The 22338-nt window shown below is 34.1% G+C and overlaps 2 protein-coding genes, 2 long non-coding RNA genes and 1 pseudogene across 5 annotated transcripts; 2 read left to right on the top strand and 3 right to left on the bottom strand.

Annotated features, from left to right (window-relative positions):
* Nucleotides 1–208: 208 nt before the first annotated feature.
* On the bottom strand, nt 209–1501 carry LOC107412433 (glucan endo-1,3-beta-glucosidase, basic vacuolar isoform-like; annotated as a pseudogene).
* A 992-nt stretch (nt 1502–2493) lies between these two features.
* On the top strand, nt 2494–3717 carry LOC132799770 (uncharacterized). The gene is made up of 2 exons (XR_009634635.1): nt 2494–2818; nt 3326–3717. It is a non-coding gene; the product is annotated as an uncharacterized LOC132799770 (long non-coding RNA).
* Nucleotides 3718–7232: 3515 nt separating this feature from the next.
* On the bottom strand, nt 7233–8699 carry LOC125420757 (glucan endo-1,3-beta-glucosidase). 2 transcript variants are annotated; one of them, XM_060812469.1, is made up of 3 exons: nt 8532–8699; nt 7933–8385; nt 7233–7794 (listed from the first exon to the last, which is right to left on the bottom strand). In XM_060812469.1, the coding sequence occupies exons 1-3, from the start codon at nt 8629–8631 to the stop codon at nt 7439–7441; spliced, it is 909 nt and encodes a 302-aa protein (XP_060668452.1). In that variant the 5' UTR covers nt 8632–8699; the 3' UTR covers nt 7233–7438. The 2 variants fall into 2 exon arrangements, with proteins under 2 accessions (XP_060668452.1, XP_060668451.1); XM_060812468.1 differs by having other exon boundaries at nt 7233–8385; nt 8532–8692.
* A 1865-nt stretch (nt 8700–10564) lies between these two features.
* On the bottom strand, nt 10565–12250 carry LOC132799333 (glucan endo-1,3-beta-glucosidase, basic vacuolar isoform-like). Its single transcript, XM_060812232.1, has 2 exons — nt 12023–12250; nt 10565–11747 (listed from the first exon to the last, which is right to left on the bottom strand). Exons 1-2 carry the CDS (start codon nt 12108–12110, stop codon nt 10789–10791), a joined length of 1047 nt encoding a protein of 348 aa, XP_060668215.1. The 5' UTR covers nt 12111–12250; the 3' UTR covers nt 10565–10788.
* A 1072-nt stretch (nt 12251–13322) lies between these two features.
* LOC125421105 (uncharacterized) lies at nt 13323–16138 on the top strand. Its single transcript, XR_007239267.2, has 4 exons — nt 13323–13631; nt 14195–14282; nt 15283–15353; nt 15958–16138. It is a non-coding gene; the product is annotated as an uncharacterized LOC125421105 (long non-coding RNA).
* Nucleotides 16139–22338: the final 6200 nt, after the last annotated feature.

The following is a 22338-nucleotide window of genomic DNA, read 5'->3' as shown; positions in this document are numbered from 1 at the left end:
TTTGCTTATGTACGTATATAGTTATTGTATACATACATACATACATTTACCTGCTATATATGAACTTTTTGCATTTTCTTCGTTTAGAATTGAGTTCTATAAGAGAAGAAACAGATTGGAAATGAGAAAATTCATTTCCAAAACATTTGGTTCATGACAGAGCATTACAGACTTTGGTACAATATTATTGGAGTAAAAGGGGATAAAAAGAGCCTTCTTATTCAATATATATTTATACAGCTCTGCTATGATGCGCCATGAAAAATTATATATCTATATATAGAGGCCTAGCTTTATGACCAGTAAACTTCATTATTCATCTTCTTAATTAGTTAAAACTAAGATTGTACTTGGGCTGTTTACTGGGGTAGAAGAGGCCAAAGTGTCTCTCAATTTCCCCTTTCTTTTTGTTCTCATCAAGGATGGAGAACAAATAAGTTTCTATGGCCTTCAATGGTCTCTTTGGAGTCCCTCCTTTGACATGTTCAATCAAATTCCTGTTGTAAGTACCAGCATTCTCCACTGTTTCCACTTCACTAGCAGATGGCCATCCACTCTCCGATACAACGATTTCCAAACTTCCACCATTTATTTTCTTCATAGCAGAATACATAGCATCCATTAGAGCATCGAAAATATTGAGATATTGCAATCCATTGTCCTTTACCACCACCTTTGTCTCAGTATATAAGTCATAGGGAACCGATTGGCCATTGAATTTAACTAGTGAAATATGGATATATATTGACAAGTAATGGTGATCCATTGCTGACCAAGAACCTGATGATTGGTTCGATGAATCCCTTGGCACTTTCACTGAATGCTGCTGCTGATGGAGGATGAAAAACTCCCAGAAGATTTGTGTCTACTGAGGTTGAGATCTTGATTTGGTTCTGTAAACTGGCTAAGGAAATTTCCTTGTATATGTTTTGCATAGCTGGAAAAACAAACTGAGCTGCTGGATCATTGCGGTTTACCTCATTGCCGACAGCAATGTATTTGAAGTTGACATTGGAGGAGTTACTTTTTATGTTGACTTGAACCCAATTTGAAGCAGATGAAGGATTCGCAAGTTCTTGAAGGCTGTCAATGGGGACGCCAACAATTGGAGTCTCTTAGAGCTTGGAGGATTTCTGGATATGTAGAGTAAATCCTCATCTTTTTTCCAAATTCATTTTAAGAATTTTAGTATTAAGAGGTAAAACATATATAGGCCTTTATGCATTAATATTTTGAGATATATTGCATATTCTTTATCTAAATTAAGAACTTAACAAGATTATTTATCCTGAAGAGGATCAGGATCATGCTAATGGTAGAAAGGTTTTACACAAATGGCTACATACAGAAACAGGTAGAAAAACAAGCCTGTTATTTCTAGGTTGGGCATCAATTGGAGAAGTAGCAGTATAGCAGGCACCAGAACTTTATGATTCATTACATACTGTGAAGCCAGGGAGAAGAAGATAAAGAGAGGAAAAGGATTTCAAAAAAGGAGTTCTTAATGAATACCGGTCCACCCACTAATCCATATACCTTGCCCTTGCACAATTTTGAATGGAAAGGTTAGTGGTCAACTTTTGTAGAGTGCCAGTTTGGAGTTGGATGATGAGTATTGGTCATCCTGCCAAAAGATCAACTGGATGATATAACACTTGGAAAAGCTAGTTTTTCACATAAAGATGTTCACACTGAACATGCACATATGTTATTTCCTGATTAGTCACTTCCAAAAATTTTCTTTGTCCGGCTTTTGCCTCCTTGAAAAGTCAACCAAGCTTGTAGTTCTAGATTGCTGGCTTTACAAAAATTACTACCAAAAACCAAAAAACAATTGCATAATTGAGGTAAGTAGTGAGCCTTTATCAATTCTTCAATTCACCTTTGACTTAGACATTGTATTAATTAAAACTCATAAGATTTTTTTTTTTTTTAATTTTTGGGGTGATGATAATGAATTGAAAACGATGAAGAAATTGCACGAAAATGGTTAAAGTAAAAAGGGTGACGAAAAGGAATGGTAAGAATGGAAGTTGTAATCAAGTTTCATCATACCAAATGAAAAATGATGTCAATGTGAGTGGAATTGCTGCATTTTCATCTTATTTTGATTGTAGTGCCAGTGGTCATACATTTTCAAACAGGCAAATAATCTTGCTTAGAATTTGAGACATCTTATACATGTTTGAATTTGAAATACCAAATCCAACCAGAAAAAAAAAAAAAAAATTGCATGAAGATATTTTTGGTTTGTAATTTTTGTTATTAAAAAAATGGAAAAGAAAAGGACAAAAATAAAAATTGTTTTACGATAATTTGTAAAAATTTTTAAATATGTTTGATGTGTGCAATTTGAAATTGTTTTCAAATTTCTACTCAATAACATAAAAACAAAAATATATATGACGCAAAAAATTTATTAACATAACGTATAAATTGTTGTATAATTGAATGCAATGCGAGATAGGTTTATTATTATATAAAATGCTTTTCCTCACCCAAAAAAATACCCAGCGCCGTTGTTTTTTTTTTTTAAAAGTGGTCTCTCTTTCTGAATTTTGAAAAATAAGCGTTAGAGAGGCAACGGCTATTTTTCCAAAATTGAGAGTCTCTCTCCTTTTCCGTCTTCCAAGTCCCAAATCCAGATTCTAGTCTCTCCCTTCTCTGTCTCTGCTCTTCTTCTTCTTCTTCTTCTTCAATGTTCGTCGGCACGCTTATGTTGGAGGCTTGGATGGCCACCGATGTAGATGTAGGGTTCTGTCCTTTAACGGAAGGGAATGAAGAAGAAAACCCCAATTGATTGATTTCATGATTAAAGGTAAGATTTTGAAAATCTTAAAATCTAATTTTAAGAATCTATATATATATATATATGCATGGTGTTTGTTGAATTTTGTGAGATTTGTTCAATTTTCTGAGAAAAATGTTTATTTTTCTTTAATTGAAGATTGCAGATAAGGTATTTGTTTGTATTTCTACCTGTAAAATTTTTCCGAGACTATTCTGATCCATATTTTTCTAATTTCTTATTTATTTTCCTCTTTTTTTCTGTCATTATATTATAAATGAATCTCACATGGAAAATCCAAGATCCCCTTCTCATAACACTCACATCCATGATCTAATTAGAGTTACCGCCTTTTTTTTTTTTTTTTTTTTTATGATTGTAAAATGAGAATGAATTAAGCCTAAACGTGTCTACAATTCCAAACAAGTACCCCTTTTTTTTAATGAGATTAATGACTTGTCTTAACTACCAATTCTGGATGGTGGATCTGAGAATGGTTCTTCTTCTCTGTTTCTCTCTCTCTCTGTCTATATATAGAGATGCAGACACAAGTGGAGTTGAAGTTTGCGTTATGTGCTGAAAGGTGTAGAAATATTATATATTCACAACTGGGGTCGGAATAAAGTTGGTATGACTTTCTTGTTTTTCTTCTATTGTTATATGTGCTAATTGGTTGTTATGCATCTTTGCTTCTGAGAATGCTTTTCCTTTATTAAGGATATAATTGAACATTAGTTTCCAGGGTACGTAAAGCTTGATTCTTTATGATTTCAGGTAATTGAAACCTTTTTGGCACCATTACTTTCCTTTAATGAATGTCCAAAAACGTGACTACTGCTTTACTATACAAATTTAAATGAGTACTGCTGTATCGTGTGTAGATATGCATTTGGAATGGAATGAATATACTATTCAATATTTCCTCTCAACATTCTCTCTTCAATATTTCCCTTACTTTCTCTCCCCATTCTTCTTTGCTTTTCTCTTTTCCACAATTCCTATCTATTTTTTCTTTCTACTTTACTTTCTCCTTTTTTCGTCTTTCTAATTTCTTTCTATTTTCCTTCTCTGTTTTCTCTATTTTGTTTATCTATCTTCTTTATCTTTCTAATTTCTCTGCAGGCTCTTTCTTTTTCTCTCCAATTTCATGCTCTATTTTCTCAGTTTATTTTTAGATTTTCTCTTGTTACTTTCCTCAGCTTTCTCTTTATCTCTATACTTTTTCTTTAATTTCTCTTTACTCTCTAGTTTATTTCTTGCTATTGCCTATGGGTAATTTTTTTGTTTCACATGTTACACTGCCTAATTGTATTAAATTCCATTTATGTCCTTGATAGGTTAAAAAATAAAAAAAAATTATAAATATAACAAATACTATTAGAAACAACTAATTTTGTTAGAATAATAAATATAATATACAAAAAGCAAAAAAAAAAAAAAAACATCATGAAGAAAAGCAATTTAATATATAAAAAATAAAGATAACTTTTAACTTTCAATAATTTTTATACTTTTATCATAATGAACTATATTTTTAAGATATACTTTTTATCAGAATAAGCTATAATTATGAAGAAAAGTAATTTAATATATAAAAAAATGAAGATAATTTTTATACTTTTATTAACATCAACTATATTTTTAAAAGTAATTTAATATATAAAAAATGAAAATAAATTTTGTACTTTTATCAGAATCAACTATATTTTTAAGTTATACTTTTTATTAGCATCAACAATGAACTTTTAAAAGTTTAAAAAAATTATTTTTATTAGAACAAATACAAATAACAGAAAATTAAATTAAAAAACTACTAATTAAAGATAAGAAATAAAAAGCACTTATTTAATAAACTTTTTTCTTGTAAATACAAAAAAAAAAAAAAAAAAAAAAGAAAACTTTACAAGATATATATTTTATTAAAATTACCCATGTAAACTGTATTCTTAGTATATTCGTTTATTACATGTAATAATTTCAATAAACTTAGAAAATTTTAAATTACATGCTTTTTTTTTTTTCTCATTAACATTACAAAATCTTAAAAAATTTATGTACAAGAATTATCTATAAAGTAAAAATGAATATAAAATTTACCTGTGAAAAAGGAAAAAAAAAAAAACTGAAATTGTACAAAACTAAATGTGTATGGCTAAAAAATTTAATAATAATTTAGTTTCTTTTGATGAAAAACTAAAAATTTAACTATGAAACTAATTAAGATTTTATCGAAGCAAATTACTATAAGATGTAACAAAATACTAAGATTGAAAAAGCTTATTATAATTATTGAAGTAGTAAAAGGACATAAATGGAATTTTATCAAATTGGACATTGTGAGCTTGTGAAACAATTGAATCTACCATGTGGCAGTAACCATGGAACTAAGCTGGAGACATATTTGGTAGAGAAATTAGAGAGAAATATGACAGAGAATAGAGAAGGAAGGAAGTTGGAGAGAAAAAGCTGAGAAAGTGGGGAGAAATTGGGGGGGTTGGAAAGAGGATGTATTGGAAGGTAGAGAGAAAGTAGTAGTGAGAAAGTAGGAAAGGAGTATATAGAGAGAGAAGAGCTAAGAGGAACTACAGAGAGAATGCAGGAGATAAGGTGGAGAGAAAAATGTAAATAGGGAGATTAGATGGAAATAGAGAGACAGAGGAAAGGAAAAGAAGGTAATTGAAATACAAAATAAAAGAACACCATGAATATTAAAAAAAAAAAATGAATATAATTTTTTAAAGTATACCTTTGTCAAAGTCAATTATATTTTTGTTAAAAAAAAATTATTTTTATAATTCCCAAAAAAGACTTTTTTTTTATTAGAACAGATACAAAATGACAAAATATATACAAATTTAAGATTAAAAAATAACTAGTAATTCTTTATAAGAAATAAAAATGTATATTAACATAAAAAAAAAAAAAACTAACAAGATGAATATATTTTTATTTATTGTAAATTACATTTTGCATTCTTCTTCTTACATGTAATAATTTAAAAAAAAAAACCCTTAAATTTTATTTTGATGTAGTTTTTATCAACAAACTTTTGTTATTAACAAAATCTTAATAATTATATGTACGAAAAATTACCTCATAGCGTAAAGATGAATATAAAATTTAACTACGAAAAAAAACTGGAAGTGTAAAAACCTAAATGTGCGTATAACTTCAAAATTTTAAAAAAAACTAAAATTATAAATTATAAAATTTAATAAGAATTTATATTTTTTGAAAGTAAAAAAACTAAAAAACTAAGAATTTATTTTATTAGAGAAAAAAATTAAAAAGTTTTGAACAAGTAAATCTTAAACTACGAATTTAAGAATCCAAAATTTTTTCTAAGCGAATACTAACATAAAAAATACTTATAAACTAATTGTAATGATGTAGTAACGGACATAAATGGAAGGCCATAAATGGAATTTTATAAAATTTGGTATTTCTAGCTTGTAAAACAAATGAATTTACCCTGTGGCAGTAACCATAGAAATAAGCTAGGGAGATATGCTAGAGAAATTAGAGAGAATGGAGAGAGACTATAGAGAAGGAAGTTGGTAGAAAAGTAGAGAAAAAGTCTTTTGATAAAACTAAGATAGTGGGGAGAAAATAGGGAGCGTGGAAAAGAATGTAGTGGAAGTGTACAAAAAAAAAAAAAGTAGTGAAAAAGTGTAGGAAGAGGTATATAGAGAGAAGAGCCAAAGAGGAATTACAGAGAAAGTGAAGAGAGAATGCAGGAGATGAGGAGGGGATAAAAATGTGAATATATAGAGAAAGTAAGAGAGAAACTTTTTACAACGAGAGAGAAAAAGGAGGGAGTTTTGTGCAAGAAGGAGAAACGTAGAGAAGGTGAATAAGGGAGAGAGAAGGTAAGAAAGAAGAAAGGAGAGGAATTAGAAACATTTGAAATGGCGAGAGAAAGCTAACATAGATCATAGATAAAGTGGGGGGAATTTTTCTTTTTCTTTTTCTTTTTTTTTTCTCTTTTTTTTCTCTCCTTTTTTTTTTTTTTTAAGGGGGAGTGTAACATTTTGATGAATGAATTATTTTTTATTTTGATGAATGACATGAAATCTTGCAATCTTGCAATTCAGGAAGCTTTCCTCTTATATGAGTGCATATAAAAACTATCATTTCTTTTTTAAAAAAAAGATATTGTGATAAATATACATTTGAAATGAAGTTGGAACTTGTATAGAGAAAGTTAAAAGAGAAATTAGAGAAAGTGGGGAGACAACGCAATAGAAAAGACAAAAAATTAGTATCGAGAAATGTTGAGAGAGGGAAAAAAAAAAAAAATGTATAAAGAGAAATGAGGAGAGAAACTAAAGAGTAGGGGGGAGAGAGAGAGAGGGGGGCGGGGGGAGCTTCTTCTTTTTTTTTTTATTTTTTTTATTTTATATATATATATATATATATGTAACTTGTATTTTGTGATGGAATAAATGCCAACATTGAATTTCTTATTTTTATTTATAGCAAGTATCTCTTTTTTGTTGCTCGTGGCATCAAATATTGCAATCCAAAAACTAACATAAAGGTTTCTTAGAATACAAGTTAACACAATTGATATAAAAATCACATATATATTTGTAGCACTACGAGGCAGTCTTATTCAAACGACATTTTATGATATAAAAGGCTTGTCAATTAATTGAAATTAAGTTGGTATTTGGGCTGTTTATCACGAGTAAATAGACCAAAATGCCTCTCCTCCTCTTCACCCTGCTTCTCATTCTCATCGAACATGGCAAATAGATAAGTTTCAATAGCTCCACTTCTCTTTGGAGTTCCATTCTTCACATGGTCGATCAAGTTCTTATAATAAGTCCCTGCATTCGCAACGGTTGCGTCAGCACCACCATCTGATGGCCAACCACTCTCCGATACCACAACCTGCACGTTTGGTCCACCTGCTTTCTCTAGAGCTGCATACACAGAATCAACCAACGCATCAAAGAGATTCTGGTAGTCAAGGTTCGTATTTGGATCATGCACCACAGTCCCTGATGCAGTAAACAGGGCATATTCAAGGCTGTTAGATGGCTCGTATTTACGGCTGAAATAAGGATAGATATTGGCCAGAAGCGGAGAGCCATTGTTAACCAGGAATGTCACAATCGGAATCATGAATGAACTTGCACCTCCTCTGAATGCACTATTTGATGGAGGGGAACTGTTCTCCAACAAACCACTATAGATGGCTGTTGAAACTTTGATTTGATCTTGTAAGTTAGCTGCTGAGATTGCACTCTGAATGTTTTGCATGGCAGGCAGGAGATACTGGGTTTCTGCATCTTCGACGTCTACTTCATTGCCCACCGCGATGTACCGGAATTTGACATCGGGAAAGTCTCTGACGTTCTTCTGGACCCAATCTGTTGCGGCTGCAGGGTCATTCAGGCCTTGAAGGTTTTTGTTGAGGATGCCAATGGTGAGTTCTATGTTTGATCCTTTGAGGGCCTGAAGAGTTGACTGGTATGGTTCATAAATCCTCATCCTCGTAATGCCATTGTCTTTGAAGAATTGCACAGCATCTGCTTCACTAGGTAGATTGTTGCCATTTCTCCCATTACAGACACCAATAGATTGTGCACCTGAAAATTTCAATGGCTTAATTAATTCCTTATTTTTTTACTTAATATTGGGAAGATCCATCTTAATATGCTTGCAATTGCAATTCTATATATGTATATATATATATATATATAGAGGGAGAGAGAGAGAGAGAGTAGTATTAAACCTGCTGATATATTGAGGCTTGAAATGAACAAACCAAGTAACAGCAATATAGAAGCCATATTGGTTTTGTTAACATCTGCAGAGGAAAAAGCCATGAACATGAAATAAAAGAAACTAGCGCTCTATACAATAACAATTCATGTCAGCTCCTCTTCATTCTCACATATATATAGAGAGAGAGAACTTTAGAGAAATTACTCGCTACATTCATAACAAAAACCAGTCAGCTAGCCCCTCAATCGTTCCATTGGTTTGCAGGGTCTTGACGATGACCGGTAACTGTTCTTACATGGAATAAAAAAAGAAGATGAATGGTCCTAAACCGAACACGCATAATGGGAACTGCACAAAAATCTTATGTCAGTATCAATTCTCCGTAGCTGCCTAATAGAATTAAAAATTTTCTGGTGGAAAAGTCATGGGATTCATAGTCTAGATCTATATTTTCTTTGGCTTAACGTGAAGGAGAAGTTCAGATTGAATTGTGGGATATGCATTTATATTTTCTCAGAAAAGTCTAGGAATTCGTTGTGTTTTTATGATCTAAGCTATATTGGTCTCCATATCGAACACGGGTCAATTTAGATAACTGACCCCTTGTTTTTCTTTTTTGTTTCTTTCTTATGAAGTGGGGAAAAACTGACCCACACGGTCACTAGCATATATTTTCAATTTTATCAGGGTCAGATAGTCGCATACGTACATGCCCTCAACGGATTTGATTAACGCATTTTGTTTGGTTTCTAGCTAACAAAATGACTCTTAAGTGATTGCTTGACTCTGAAAATGGAAAGTCAATAAAATAATCTGTAGTGCTGTAAATATTAAATATATATATATATATATATATATTAACGACGTATAAATTGGGTAACTCATATTTCTCAGTGCCCTCTCTCAATCATTTTTGGGGCCTAGGCAAAAGAAGGCCTTTATTAAATAATTTCTTTACAAACACTTTTATATAAAATCTAATCTTCTTGCTTTTCAAGGTATAAAGTTACTAATTAAACTTTTGTGTTCGATTACATTGAAAGAATTTAATCTTTTTTTTAAGTACATTTTTGGGATTTAATAAATTCATCTGCTTTTCATTTTTCACTTTTTCATATTCGTTTCATATTCAAATTCATATTTTCCACTAGACAAATGTTTAAAAAAACATGAGGAATAATAAAAACTGATTTATGCCATGTAATTGCTAATTTAAAAAAAATTAAAAAAACTATATGAGAATGAAGTTCTAATCAATTTAGTTAAATAAATATATAAAGAAAAAAAAAAGCACAAACTAGAGAAGCACAAAATGTTAATTTTCTATGAATAATAAGAATTAGTAAATAAATACAACCATGGATTTATGAAAAACAAAAAATAAATAAATATTAGAAGAATAAACTATATAAACTTATTAAAATAAATATAACAAATAAGCTTACCTTTTTATTTTGGGGCCTTTGAATCAAAATTGTAAATTTTATAATTTAAGTTACCAAGATTAAACGAATATGGAAAAATGAATGAATGAGAAGAGAAGAAAGTGAACAAGCAAGATATAAAAAGAAAAAAAGAAAAGAAAAGAAAAAAAAAAGAGTATTTAACATTTTTTTTTTCTTTTTGCCATTAAAATGTAATCAATTGTAGATTCACCAAAAAAATAATCGACTGTAAAAACCAAAATGTTGAATTGGACTTGATTAGTGTTATTTAAAAAAAATAATAATAATTAGAGAAAATATAGCAATAAATAATGAATTAAAAAAGCCAAAAAATAAAAGGATTACCTATTTTATTTAATAAATACATATCAAAATTATATATGGGCCTGCATGGGAAATTTCATTTTAGGCCCTCTTTCTGTGGGGGCCTAGGCATAGGCCTTAGTAGCTCATGCCTTAGGGGCCTGCCTGCTCCACAAGAATTTAGCTCGAGTCTTTGATGCCTCTGTTTATGTACGTATCGTATACATACATACATTTACCATATTGTATATGCACTTTTTTCATTTTCTTTGTTTAGAATTGATTTCTATAAGAGAAGAAACAGATTGGAAATGAGAAAATTCATTTCCAAAACATTCTGTTCATGACAGAGTATTACAGACTTTGGTACAATATTATTGCAGTAAAAGGGGATAAAAAGAGCCTTCTTATTCAATATATTTTTATACAGCTCGGCTATGGTGCATATCTGATATGCACCAAAACTTATATATCTATATTTAGAAGCCTAGCTTTATAACCAGTAAACTTCATTATTCATCTTCTTAATTGGTTGAAACTAAGATTGTACTTGAGGTGTTTATTGGGGTAGAAGAGGCCAAAATGTTTCTCAATTTCCTCTCTCTTTTTGTTCTCATCAAAGATGGAGAACAAATAAGTTTCTATGGCCTTCAATGGCCTCTTTGGAGTCCCTCCTTTCACATGTTCAATCAAATTCCTATAGTAAGTGCCAGCATTCTCCACTGTTTCCACTTCACCACCAGCAGACGGCCATCCACTTTCTGATACAACGATTTCCAAACTTCCACCATTTATTTTCTCCATAGCAGAATACATAGCATCCATTAGAGCATCGAAAAGATTTCGATATTCCAATCCATTGTCCTGCACCACCGCTTTTGTATCAGTAAATAAGCCATAGGGAACCGATTGGCCATTGAATTTAACTCTGAAGTATGGATATATATTGACAAGTAATGGTGATCCATTGCTGACCAAGAACCTGATGATTGGTTCTATGAATCCCTTTGCACTTTCACTGAAGGCTGCTGCTGATGGAGGATCAAATACACCCAGAATATTTGTGTCTACTGATGTTGAGACCTTGATTTGGTTCTGTAAACCGGCTGAGAAAATTTCCTTGTAGATATTTTGCAGAGCTGGAAGAACAAAATGAGCTGCTGGATCATTGGGGTTTACCTCATTGCCAACAGCAATGTATTTGAAGTTGACATTGGAGGAGTAACTTTTTATGTTGACTTGAACCCAATTTGAAGCAGATGAAGTATTCGCAAGTTCTTGAAGGCTGTCATTAGGGACGCCAACAATGAGTTGTATGTTGGAGTCTCTTAGAGCTTGCAGGATTTCTGGATATGGAGAGTAAATCCTCATATTTCCAATTCCATAGGTTCTATAAAGAGCCACAACATCTGGTTCAGGTGGTAAAGTGTCCGCATTTCCACTACCTCCATAGCAAGCACCCAAGGTTTGGGCACCTGCAATGTGTTTTAGCCAACATTTTGGTAACTATCAAAATGAAATATTGAGACAGACCCCATGTTTTTTCCAAATGCATTTTAAGAATTCTAGTATTAAGAGGTAAAACATATATAGGCCTTTATGCATTAATATTTTGAGATATATGAGATATTCTTTGTCTGAATTAAGAGCTTAACAAGATTATTGAGCTTGAAGAGGATCAGGATCATGCTAATGGTGGAAACCAGTTTTACACAAATTGATACATACAGAAACAGGAAAAGAAACAAACCTGTTATTTCTAGGTTTGGCATCAATTGGAGAAGTAGCAGTATAGCAGGCACCAGAACTTTATGATTTATTACATAATGTGAAGCCATGGAGAAGAAGATAAAGAGAGGAAAAGGGTTTCAAAAAAGGAGTTCTTAATGAATACCAGTCTACCCATTAATCCATATACCTTGCCCTTGCACAATTTTCAATGGAAAGGTTAGTGGTTGAGTTTTGTAGCGTGCCATTTTGTAGTTGGATGATGATTATTGGTAATCCTGCCAAAAGATCAACCGGATGATATAACACTTGGAAAAGCTAGTTTTTCACATAAAGATGTTCACACTGAACATGCACATATGTTATTTCCAGATTAGTCACTTCCAACAATTTTCTTTGTCCGGCATTTGTCACCTTGAAAAGTCAACCAAGCTTGTAGTTCTAGATTTGCTATCTTTTCAAAAATTACTACCAAAAACCAAAAAACAATTGCATAATTGAGGTAAGTAGTGAGCCTTTATCAATTCTTCATTTCACCTTTGACTTAGAGATTGTATTAATTAATACTCCTATGAATTTTTTTTTTCTAGGTAATGATGATGAATTAAAAACGATGAAGAAATTGCAAGAAGATTTTTTGAGTTTTGACCCAATTGCATATTCATTATATGGTAAAAGTATAAAGGGTGACGAATGACAATAAATGTTGAATATATATTTGGTTGCATTTTAATTAGCTGAGGAAGTTGAATATCAAAGAAACTAGGGAGATTTAACAATCCATTTTTCAGGTAGGAAGGAACGGTAAGAATGCTAGTTGAAATCAAGTTCCTTCATACCAAATGAAAAAAGATGCCAATATGAGTGGAGTTGCTGCTTTTCCATCTTATTTTGATGTGGTGCCGGTGGTCATACATTTTCGAACAGGCAAATGATCATGCTTAGAATAATATGAAACATCTTATATATGTTTGAATTTGAAACACCAAATCCACCCAAAATAAATAAATAAATAAATTTGCATGAAGATATTTTGACCCAATTGCATGGCGGTTGAAAAGTGTTTGGTTTGTAATTTTTTTATTAAAAATAAGGAAAAGAAAATAATAAAATAAAATTGTTTTACTATAATTTCTAAAATTTTTAAAGATATGTATGATGTGTGGAATTTGAAATTGTTTTTAAATTTCTACTCAATAACATAAAAACAAAAATATATATGACGTGAAATATTTACTAACATAAAATATAAATTGTTGTATGCTTGAATGCAATGAAAGGGAGGTTTTTTTTTTTTTTTTTTTTTTTTTTATTGTTATTATTTTTTTTTAATGTGCTCTCTCTTTCTGAATTTTGAAAAATAACCGTTAGAGAGGCAACGGCTATTTTTCCAAAATTGAGAGTCTCTCTCCCTTTCCGTCTTCCAAGTCCCAAATCCAGATTCTCTTCCTTCTCTGTCTCTGCTCCTCCTCCTCTTCTTCTTCTTCTTCTTCTTCTTCTTCTTCTTCTTCAACGATCATCGGCACGCTTATGTTGGAGGCTTGGATGGCCACCGATGTAGATCTAGGGTTCTGTCCTTTAACGGAAGGGAACGAAGAAGAAAACCCAATCGATTGACATCATTATTAAGGGTAAGATTTTGAAATCTTAATATCTAATTTTAAGAATATATATATATACATGGTGTTTGTGGAATTTTCTGATATTTGATCAATCATCTCGCTCACCGGTAAATGTTTCTTTTTTTTTTTCTTTTTTTTCTTTCTTTCTTTGATGAATGATTGTAGATAAGGTGTTTGTTTGTATTTCTACCTGTAAAATTTTCCCCAGACTATTCTGATCCAAATTTTTCTAATTTCTTATTCATTTTCACTTTTTTTTTTTTTTTTTCTGTCATTATATTTTACATGAATCTCACATGGAAAATCCAAGGGTCCCCTTCTCATAACACTGACATCTAGGATCTAATTAAGAGTTACAGCCTTACACTCACATCCATAATCTAATTAAAGTTACTGCCTTTTTTTATGATTGTAAAATGAGAATGAATTGAGCCTAAACTTGTCTCCAATTACAAATAAGTCCCCTTTTTTTTTTTTTTTTATGAGATTAATGACTTGTCTTAACTACCAATTCTGGATGGTGGATCTGAGAATGGTTCTTCTTGTCTGTTTCTCTCTCTCTATATATATAGATACAGATACAAGTGGAGACGAAGTTTGCGTTATGTGCTGAAGGGTGGGGAAATATTATATATTCGCAACTGGATCGGAATAGAGTTGGTATGACTTTCTTGTTCTTCTTCTATTATTATATGTTAATTTGTTGTTATGCATCTTTGCTTCTGAGAATGCTTTTCTTTGGTTAAGGATATAATTGAGCATAGTTTCCTGGGTTAAAGCTTGATTCTTTATGATTTCAAGTAATTGAAACCTTTTTGGCACCATTACTTTCCTCTAATGAATGTCCAAAAACGTAACTACTGCTTTACTATAGAAATTTAAATGACTACTGCTTTATTGTGTGTATATATGCAACTGGAATGGAATGAATATACTAAACTTTTGGTTCGCGGTTTTATGCCTGGTAAATAATAACTGATATGCATGCCTTCACACATGCACATACATAATATAAACATGTAAACAACAATGCATCTACATATATATACACACATATTGCCAGTTGGTGAATTTTGGTGATTTAAAGGAGAGTATAAATTAAAATTAGATAACAAAAATCAGTGCAAGTAAATTTTCAGGAGATGATATTAGCTTGTTAACCTTTTGAAAATCAAATGCATTTTCAATAGATGTCTCAATTTCTTAATTCCATGAGTATGTGCATATCTGCTTAATCATTAATCCATGAATATTTTATTGTGCGGTGGTTATGAATCTTAATGTATAGAAAAGCTTCTTCAGTGGCTTGAATCATATGGGTTACTTGTACAAGGGGGTTTCTGGTGTGATTTATGTAAATTAATGTAAATTATTTGAATGTAATGGTGGGATCTGATTGTATAAGGATGAAGTGACGTAATAAAAATGTAATACTCTTTCTGTTAAGGAGAAGAGACCGCTGGGGGAATTGCCCCATGGCTCTTCCTTCTGTGTGTGTGTGGGTGGTGTGGGTTGCTTTCTTTTGCTCATTTCTTTTCCTCTCAACATTCTCTCTTTTTTTTAATGAGATTAATGACTTGTCTTAACTACCAATTACGGATGGTGGATCTGAGAATGGTTCTTCTTTTCTGTTTCTCTCTCTCTCTATATACGGATGCAGATACAAGTGGAGTTGAAGTTTGCGTTATGTGCTGAAAGGTGTAGAAATATTACTGGGTCAGAATAAAGTTGGTATGGCTTTCTTGTTTTTCTTTTATTATTATATGTGCTAATTGGTTGTTATGCATCTTTGCTTCTGAGAATGCTTTTCCTTTATTAAGGATATAATTGAACATTAGTTTCCAGGGTAAAGCTTGATTCTTTATGGTTTCAGGTAATTGAAACCTTTTTGGCAACATTACTTTCCTCTAATGAATGTCCAAAAACGTGACTACTGCTTTACTAAATGAGTACTGCTTTATCGTGTGTAGATATGCATTTGGAATGGAATGAATATACTAAACTTTTGGTTCGCAGTTTCATGCCTGATGAATAACAACTGATATGCATGCCTACAAACATACACATACATGATATAAACATGCAAACAACAATGCATCTACATACATATGCACATAATAATATGATATTGCCAGTTGGTGACTTTTAGTGACTTAAAGATGAGTATAAATTAAAATATGATAAAAAAAATCAGTACAAGTATTTTCAGGAGATGATATTAGCTTCTTAACCTTTTGAAAATGAAATGCATTTTCAATAGATGTAACAATTTCTTAATTGGATGAGTATGTGGATATCTGCTTAATCATTAATCCGTGGATATTTTATTGTGCAGTGGTTATGAATCTTAATGTGTAGAAAAGCTTCTTCAGGGGTTTGAATCATATGGATTACTTGTACACGGGGGTTTCTGGTGTGATATGTGTAAATTAATGTAAATTGTTTGAATGTAATGTTGGGATCTGATTGTGTAAGGATGAAGTGAAGTAATAAAAATGTAATACTTTTTGTGTTAAGGAGAAGAGACTGCTGGGGGATTGCCCCAGGGCTCTTCCTGCTGTGTATGTGGGTGGTGTGGGTTGCTTTCGTTCTCTCATTTCTTTTCCTCTCAACATTCTCTCTTCAATATTTCCCTTACTTTCTCTCCACATTCTTCTTTGCTTTTCTCTTTTCCACAATTCCTATCTATTTTTTCTTTCTCCTTTCTTCGTCTATCTAATTTCTTTCTATTTTCCTTCTCTGTTTTCTCTATTTTGTAAATAGGGAGATTAGAGGGAAACTAGAGAGAGAGAGAGAGAGAGAGGAGAGGAAAAGAAGGGAAGAGATAGAGTGAAGAAGGCTACAAAGAGAAAGAAAGGAGAAAACTACAGAGGAAGAATTAGAGAGGAATTAGAAAGGGAGAAATGGGAAGAGAAAACAAAAATAGAATTTTACGTAAGTAGTGGGGGGAGTTTTTCATTTTTTTTTTTTCATATAATACATTCTTCGAATTATTTGAAGAATGAATTTTTTATTTTTATTTCTGATAAATTTCTAATGCACTTTAGGGATGACATAAAATCTTACAATTCAGGAAGTTTTCCTATTATATTATTCAATTTTTAGAATACAAAGTTGTTAGAGTTTGTGACCCGAATTCTTGTTGACCCGACCCGAAAAGCTTGCGGTGCGACCCATTTGGTGAAACTAAATTTTGGAGAAAAATTTGGGGCTCTATGGTGGAAGCGGAGGTCTCGGGCCGATAGGCCCGAGACCGTAGCCCACCACTGAGCCCGAGTCGGGTGCGGGGGCAGCGCCCCCGCGGTATGGACCTGTTCAATTTTAGGGTTTCTTCTGTACTATATATATATCTGTATTTTTGTTCGGCCGTCATTGGGGTTTTTTAGGGTATCTCGAAATTTGGCTCACCTTGTACAAATCTTTCGATATTGGATTTGCTTCTCCCTGCCCGTGGTTTTTCCCGTCAAGGGTTTCCACGTTAATTGTGTATTTGTTCTTCGATTTCTTTGTTTCTGTTGCCATTTGTTTTTTCTCTCAATTTCGTAACAAGTGGTATCAGAGCCGCGTCGATCTATTTGGGAATTTTTTTTTTCTTTTCTTTGTCTTTCAATCATGGCAACAAAGTTCGACATTGAGAAATTTGAGTGCAACATGAGTTTCTGCATGTGGCAAGTCAAGATGAAGGCGATTTTGACACAGAACGGTTTACACAAGGCGTTGGTTGGCAAGGAGCAGATGCCGTCTTCGTGGATGCCGAAAAGAAAGCCGAGGTTGATGAGCGTGCCCTATCCACCATTCAGCTATGCTTGTCCAATGAAGTTTTGAGGGAGGTCCTTGATCAGAAGACAACAAAGGACTTATGGGACAAGTTGGAATCTTTGTACATCACAAAGAATCTCACAACGAAACTGATTGCGAAGCACCGTCTATACACCCTTTCTATGGTTGAAGGTACATCTATTAAAACACACATAGATGATTTTTCTACTATTTTGTTGGATCTGGCGAACATGGACATTAAATATGATGATGAAGATCAGGCCCTAATGCTATTGCGTTCCTTACCTCCATCGTATAAAAATTTTAGGGAGACTTTGATTTACAGTAATAAAACCCTAAAATTGGAGGACGTGAAAGCTTCCTTATATTCTAAGGAGTTGTTTGATAAGGAGTTGACCAGCATTTCGGATAACAATAATTTTGGGAGTTCCGGAGGAGAGGGTTTGATTGTTAGAGGTAGAACATCATCTAGAGATCAAAATAACAATGGTGGTAGTCGGCCAAGATCGAAGTCAAGGTTCAGAAACCTTATTTGTCACTACTGTAAGAAAAAGGGGCACATCAAAACTGAATGTCGTAAGCTTCAGAATAAAAATAATGAAAAGAGTAAGGAACATGCCGAAGCCAGTGTCGCACATGAGGAAATTGAAGATGGAGATGTTTATTCAGTGATTGAGGATAGTTCGGGCAAGCAGGGATGGATTTTGGATTCAGCCTGTTCGTTTCACATCTGTCTCCATAGGGATTGGTTCTCTTCTTATGTTTTCCGGTGGATAAAGGTGTTGTGCTGATGGGAGATGATCATCCTTGCTGTGTCATCGGCATTGGAACTGTAAGGGTGAAGATGCATGATGGAATTATCAGAACACTATCTGAGGTACGTCACGTTCCAGATATTCTAAAAATTTAATTTCTTTATCTGCTTTGGACAAGTCTGGTTGTTCTTTTGCTGGTGGAGGTGGAGTTTTGAGGGTTCTGAAGGGTGCTTTGGTGGTGATGAAAGCTAGCCTGGTTGGTACATTATACAGGCTACAGGGTTCTGTGGTAATGGGGTCGGCTGCTGTTTCAGTGTCCATGTCAGATTCGGATGTTACTCGTTTGTGGCATATGAGATTAGGCCATATGAGTGAGAAAGGTTTGGCGATGTTGAGCAAACGGAGTTTGCTTGGTGATCGGAGTATCTCGAAGTTGGAGTTTTGTGAACATTGTGTGTTTGGGAAGCAGAAGAGAGTTAGCTTCAGTACTGGAATTCACAAAACCAAAGGTACTCTAGACTACATTCATTCAGATCTTTGGGGATCCGCACGTACTGCTTCTAAGGGTGGTGGCAGATATATGTTGACCTTCATTGATGATTTCTCCAGGAAGGTCTGGGTATATTTTTTGACGCACAAGAATGACGTATTTGCTATCTTCAAGCAATGGAAAGCTTTGGTAGAGAAGCAGACAGAAAGAAGGGTGAAGCGCCTTCGTACAGATAATGGATTGGAGTTCTGTGATGGTGTTTTCAATGAGTTTTGTAGAAACGAAGGGATCGTTAGACATCTCACAGTTAGAGGAACTCCGCAGCAAAATGGTGTGGCTGAGCGGATGAACAGAACTCTTATGGAGAAAGTCCGATGCATGCTGTCGAATTCTGGGTTAGCACAGGACTTTTGGGCAGAAGCAGCTGCTACAGCTTGCTACTTGGTGAATCGTTCTCCATCAGCAGCAATCGATTGCAAGACTCCTGAAGATGTATGGTCTGGAAAACCTGCTAATTATCTAGATTTGAAGGTATTTGGATGCCCTGCCTATGTTCATGTTAATGATGGTAAGCTTGAGCCTAGATCGAAGAAGGGCATATTTCTTGGTTACCCGCAGGGTGTAAAAGGATATAGAGTTTGGCTTCCTGATCCAAAGTCATCTAAGGTTGTGATTAACAGGGATGTTGTGTTTGATGAGATGGCAATGCTGCATCCAAAAAGGGAGCCCGTTGTTTCAGACAGTGTGCCAAAGCAGGTGGAGTTTAGGGTGGAGGAAGTAAGTACTTCACAGAATGGTTCAGTTTCAGGCCCATTTGAGACACCCACTCATGTGGAAGAAGAGAGAATTGAGGAGGTGCAGGAGCATTCGATTGCCAAGGATAGACCTCGCAGGGAGATCAAGAAGCCCTCTAGTTTAGCTGACTATGTCACTTTTGCTTGTGTTGCAGCACAGGAGATCGAGAGTCCCAGTGATCCTCGCAACTATTATGAAGCCATTTCATGTGAGGATTCTGCAAAGTGGTTAATTGCTATGCAGGAAGAGGTGGAGTCGCTTCATAAGAACCGCACTTGGGAGTTAGCATTACCTCCAGAGGGTAAGAAGATTGTGGGATGCAAGTGGGTCTACAAAAAGAAAGAAGGCATCCCTGGTGTTGAAGATTCGAGGTACAAAGCACGTTTAGTAGCGAAGGGGTATTCGCAGGTACAGGGAGTTGATTTTAATGATATATTTTCCCCTGTCGTTAAACATACTTCTATTCGTGCTTTGTTAGCGCTAGTTGCTATGCATGATTTAGAGTTGGAGCAACTAGATGTGAAGACCGCTTTCTTGCATGGTGAGCTTGAGGAGACAATTTATATGCAGCAACCCGAAGGTTTCGAGGTTGAAGGAAAAGAGGATCATGTGTGTTTGTTGAAAAGGTCCTTGTATGGTTTGAAGCAATCCCCTCGTCAGTGGTACAAGCGGTTTGATGGGTTTATGTTTAGCCATGGCTATTCTAGAAGCCAATATGATAGCTGTGTGTATTTTAGGAAGTTGGAAGATGGCTCATTTATCTATTTGTTGCTTTATGTTGATGATATGCTGATAGTGGCCAAGAAGAAATCCGATATCAACAGATTGAAAGCAGAATTGAGTGGTGAATTTGAGATGAAAGATTTGGGAGCGGCAAAGAAGATTCTTGGTATGGAGATTGAGAGAGATAGATCTGCAGGTAAACTTTTCTTGACTCAAAGATCTTTTGTTGAGAAAGTTCTGGAGCGTTTTGGAATGAAGAACGCTAAACCTGTAAGTACTCCATTAGCTACTCATTTTAGATTGTCTGCTGATATGTCACCACAGTCGGATAGAGATATTAAGTATATGTCACATGTTCCTTATTCTAGCGCTGTTGGTAGTTTGATGTATGCTATGGTGTGTACCCATCCTGACATTGCACATGCTGTTAGTGTTGTGAGCCGGTATATGGCTAATCCTGGCAAACAACACTGGCAAGCTGTCAAGTGGATTCTAAGGTACTTGAGAGGCACTACTAACACTTGTTTAGAGTTTGGTGGAAGTAAGGAGGGTGTACGTGGATATGTTGATGCAGATTTTGCTGGGGACCTTGATAGAAGGAGGTCCACTACTGGTTATGTATTTACTCTTGGAGATACTTCTATCAGTTGGAAGTCTATTTTGCAAGCAACAGTTGCACTATCAACTACAGAAGCTGAATATATGGCTATAGCTGAAGCGGTGAAAGAAGCTATTTGGTTAAGGGGGTTGATAGGTGAGTTGAGCTCTGAGCAGGAGAGTACGGTTATCAATTGTGATAGTCAAAGTGCTATCTATCTGACTAAGGATCAGATGTTTCACGAGAGGACAAAACATATAGATGTTCGGTATCATTTTGTACGTGATGTTATTGCTCGTGGAGATATTGTTGTCAGCAAGGTGAGTACTCATGATAATCCTGCTGACATGATGACCAAGGCACTTCCAGTAGCCAAGTTTGAGCATTGCTTGGACTTGGTTGGTGTTTGTTGTTGAGCTTTGCCTTTAGGGGCTTTTGTGGAAGAGGATGGCAACTTTTATCGAAGATTGGAGTTTTGTATGTTTTTCATTCCTTATATGGAATTCGTGTCAAGGTGGAGATTGTTAGAGTTTGTGACCCGACCCGAAAAGCTCGCGGTGCGACCCATTTGGTGAAACTAAATTTTGGAGAAAAATTTGGGGCTCTGTGGTGGAAGCGGAGGTCTCGGGCCGATAGGCCCGAGACCGTAGCCCACCACTGAGCCTGACTCGGGTGCGGGGGCAGCGCCCCCGCGGTATGGACCTGTTCAATTTTAGGGTTTCTTCTGTACTATATATATATCTGTATTTTTGTTCGGCCGTCATTGGGGTTTTTTAGGGTATCTCGAAATTTGGCTCACCTTGTACAAATCTTTCGATATTGGATTTGCTTCTCCCTGCCCGTGGTTTTTCCCGTCAAGGGTTTCCACGTTAATTGTGTATTTGTTCTTCGATTTCTTTGTTTCTGTTGCCATTTGTTTTTTCTCTCAATTTCGTAACAAAAGTAATTATATGAAGACTGTTTGTTCCTTAAATAAAAAATATGGTTATGATAAATAATTTTGAAACTAAGTTGATACTTAAGGTTTTTTATCAGCACTGAAGAGACCAAAATGCCTTTCCACCTCATCACCATCCTTGGCAAACAGATGAGCTTCAAGGGAATCCATTTCTCTTTGGAATCCCATTCTTCACATGGTTTATCAAATTCCTATTATAAGTCTCTGCATTTCCAACGTGCCACCTGCTGAATAATATAAATATTTAGTGTTTCTATGCAGTTTTTCGGCAACAAGAATGACACACAACATGTTATCCTTATTAAGAGCCAAATTTGGTGATTTGTTGATGGTTATTTATGGATAAAATGATTTCTATTTGATCAATCTAGGTATTGCTTTGGCATTAGACAGCCTTGCATCCACACCTTCCCAAAAGATGTATATATATATATATATGGTAAAACACCATAAATGGAGTTTCTTATTGGTTATATATTTATGGTAAAACACCAGAATGGAGTTTCTTGTTGATTATATATATATGGTAAAAAACCATAATTGGAGCTTCTTGTTGCTTATTTTTCCATCAAAGAAACAACTTAGGCAAGCACTCAAAGTCAAAACACCACAAGCAC

The sequence above is a fragment of the Ziziphus jujuba genome, chromosome 10 (assembly GCF_031755915.1).
Source record: "Ziziphus jujuba cultivar Dongzao chromosome 10, ASM3175591v1".
NCBI lineage: Eukaryota > Viridiplantae > Streptophyta > Magnoliopsida > Rosales > Rhamnaceae > Ziziphus > Ziziphus jujuba.
The sequence above is the reverse complement of the archived record's forward strand: the minus strand, read 5'-3'. Positions and strand labels throughout refer to the sequence as shown.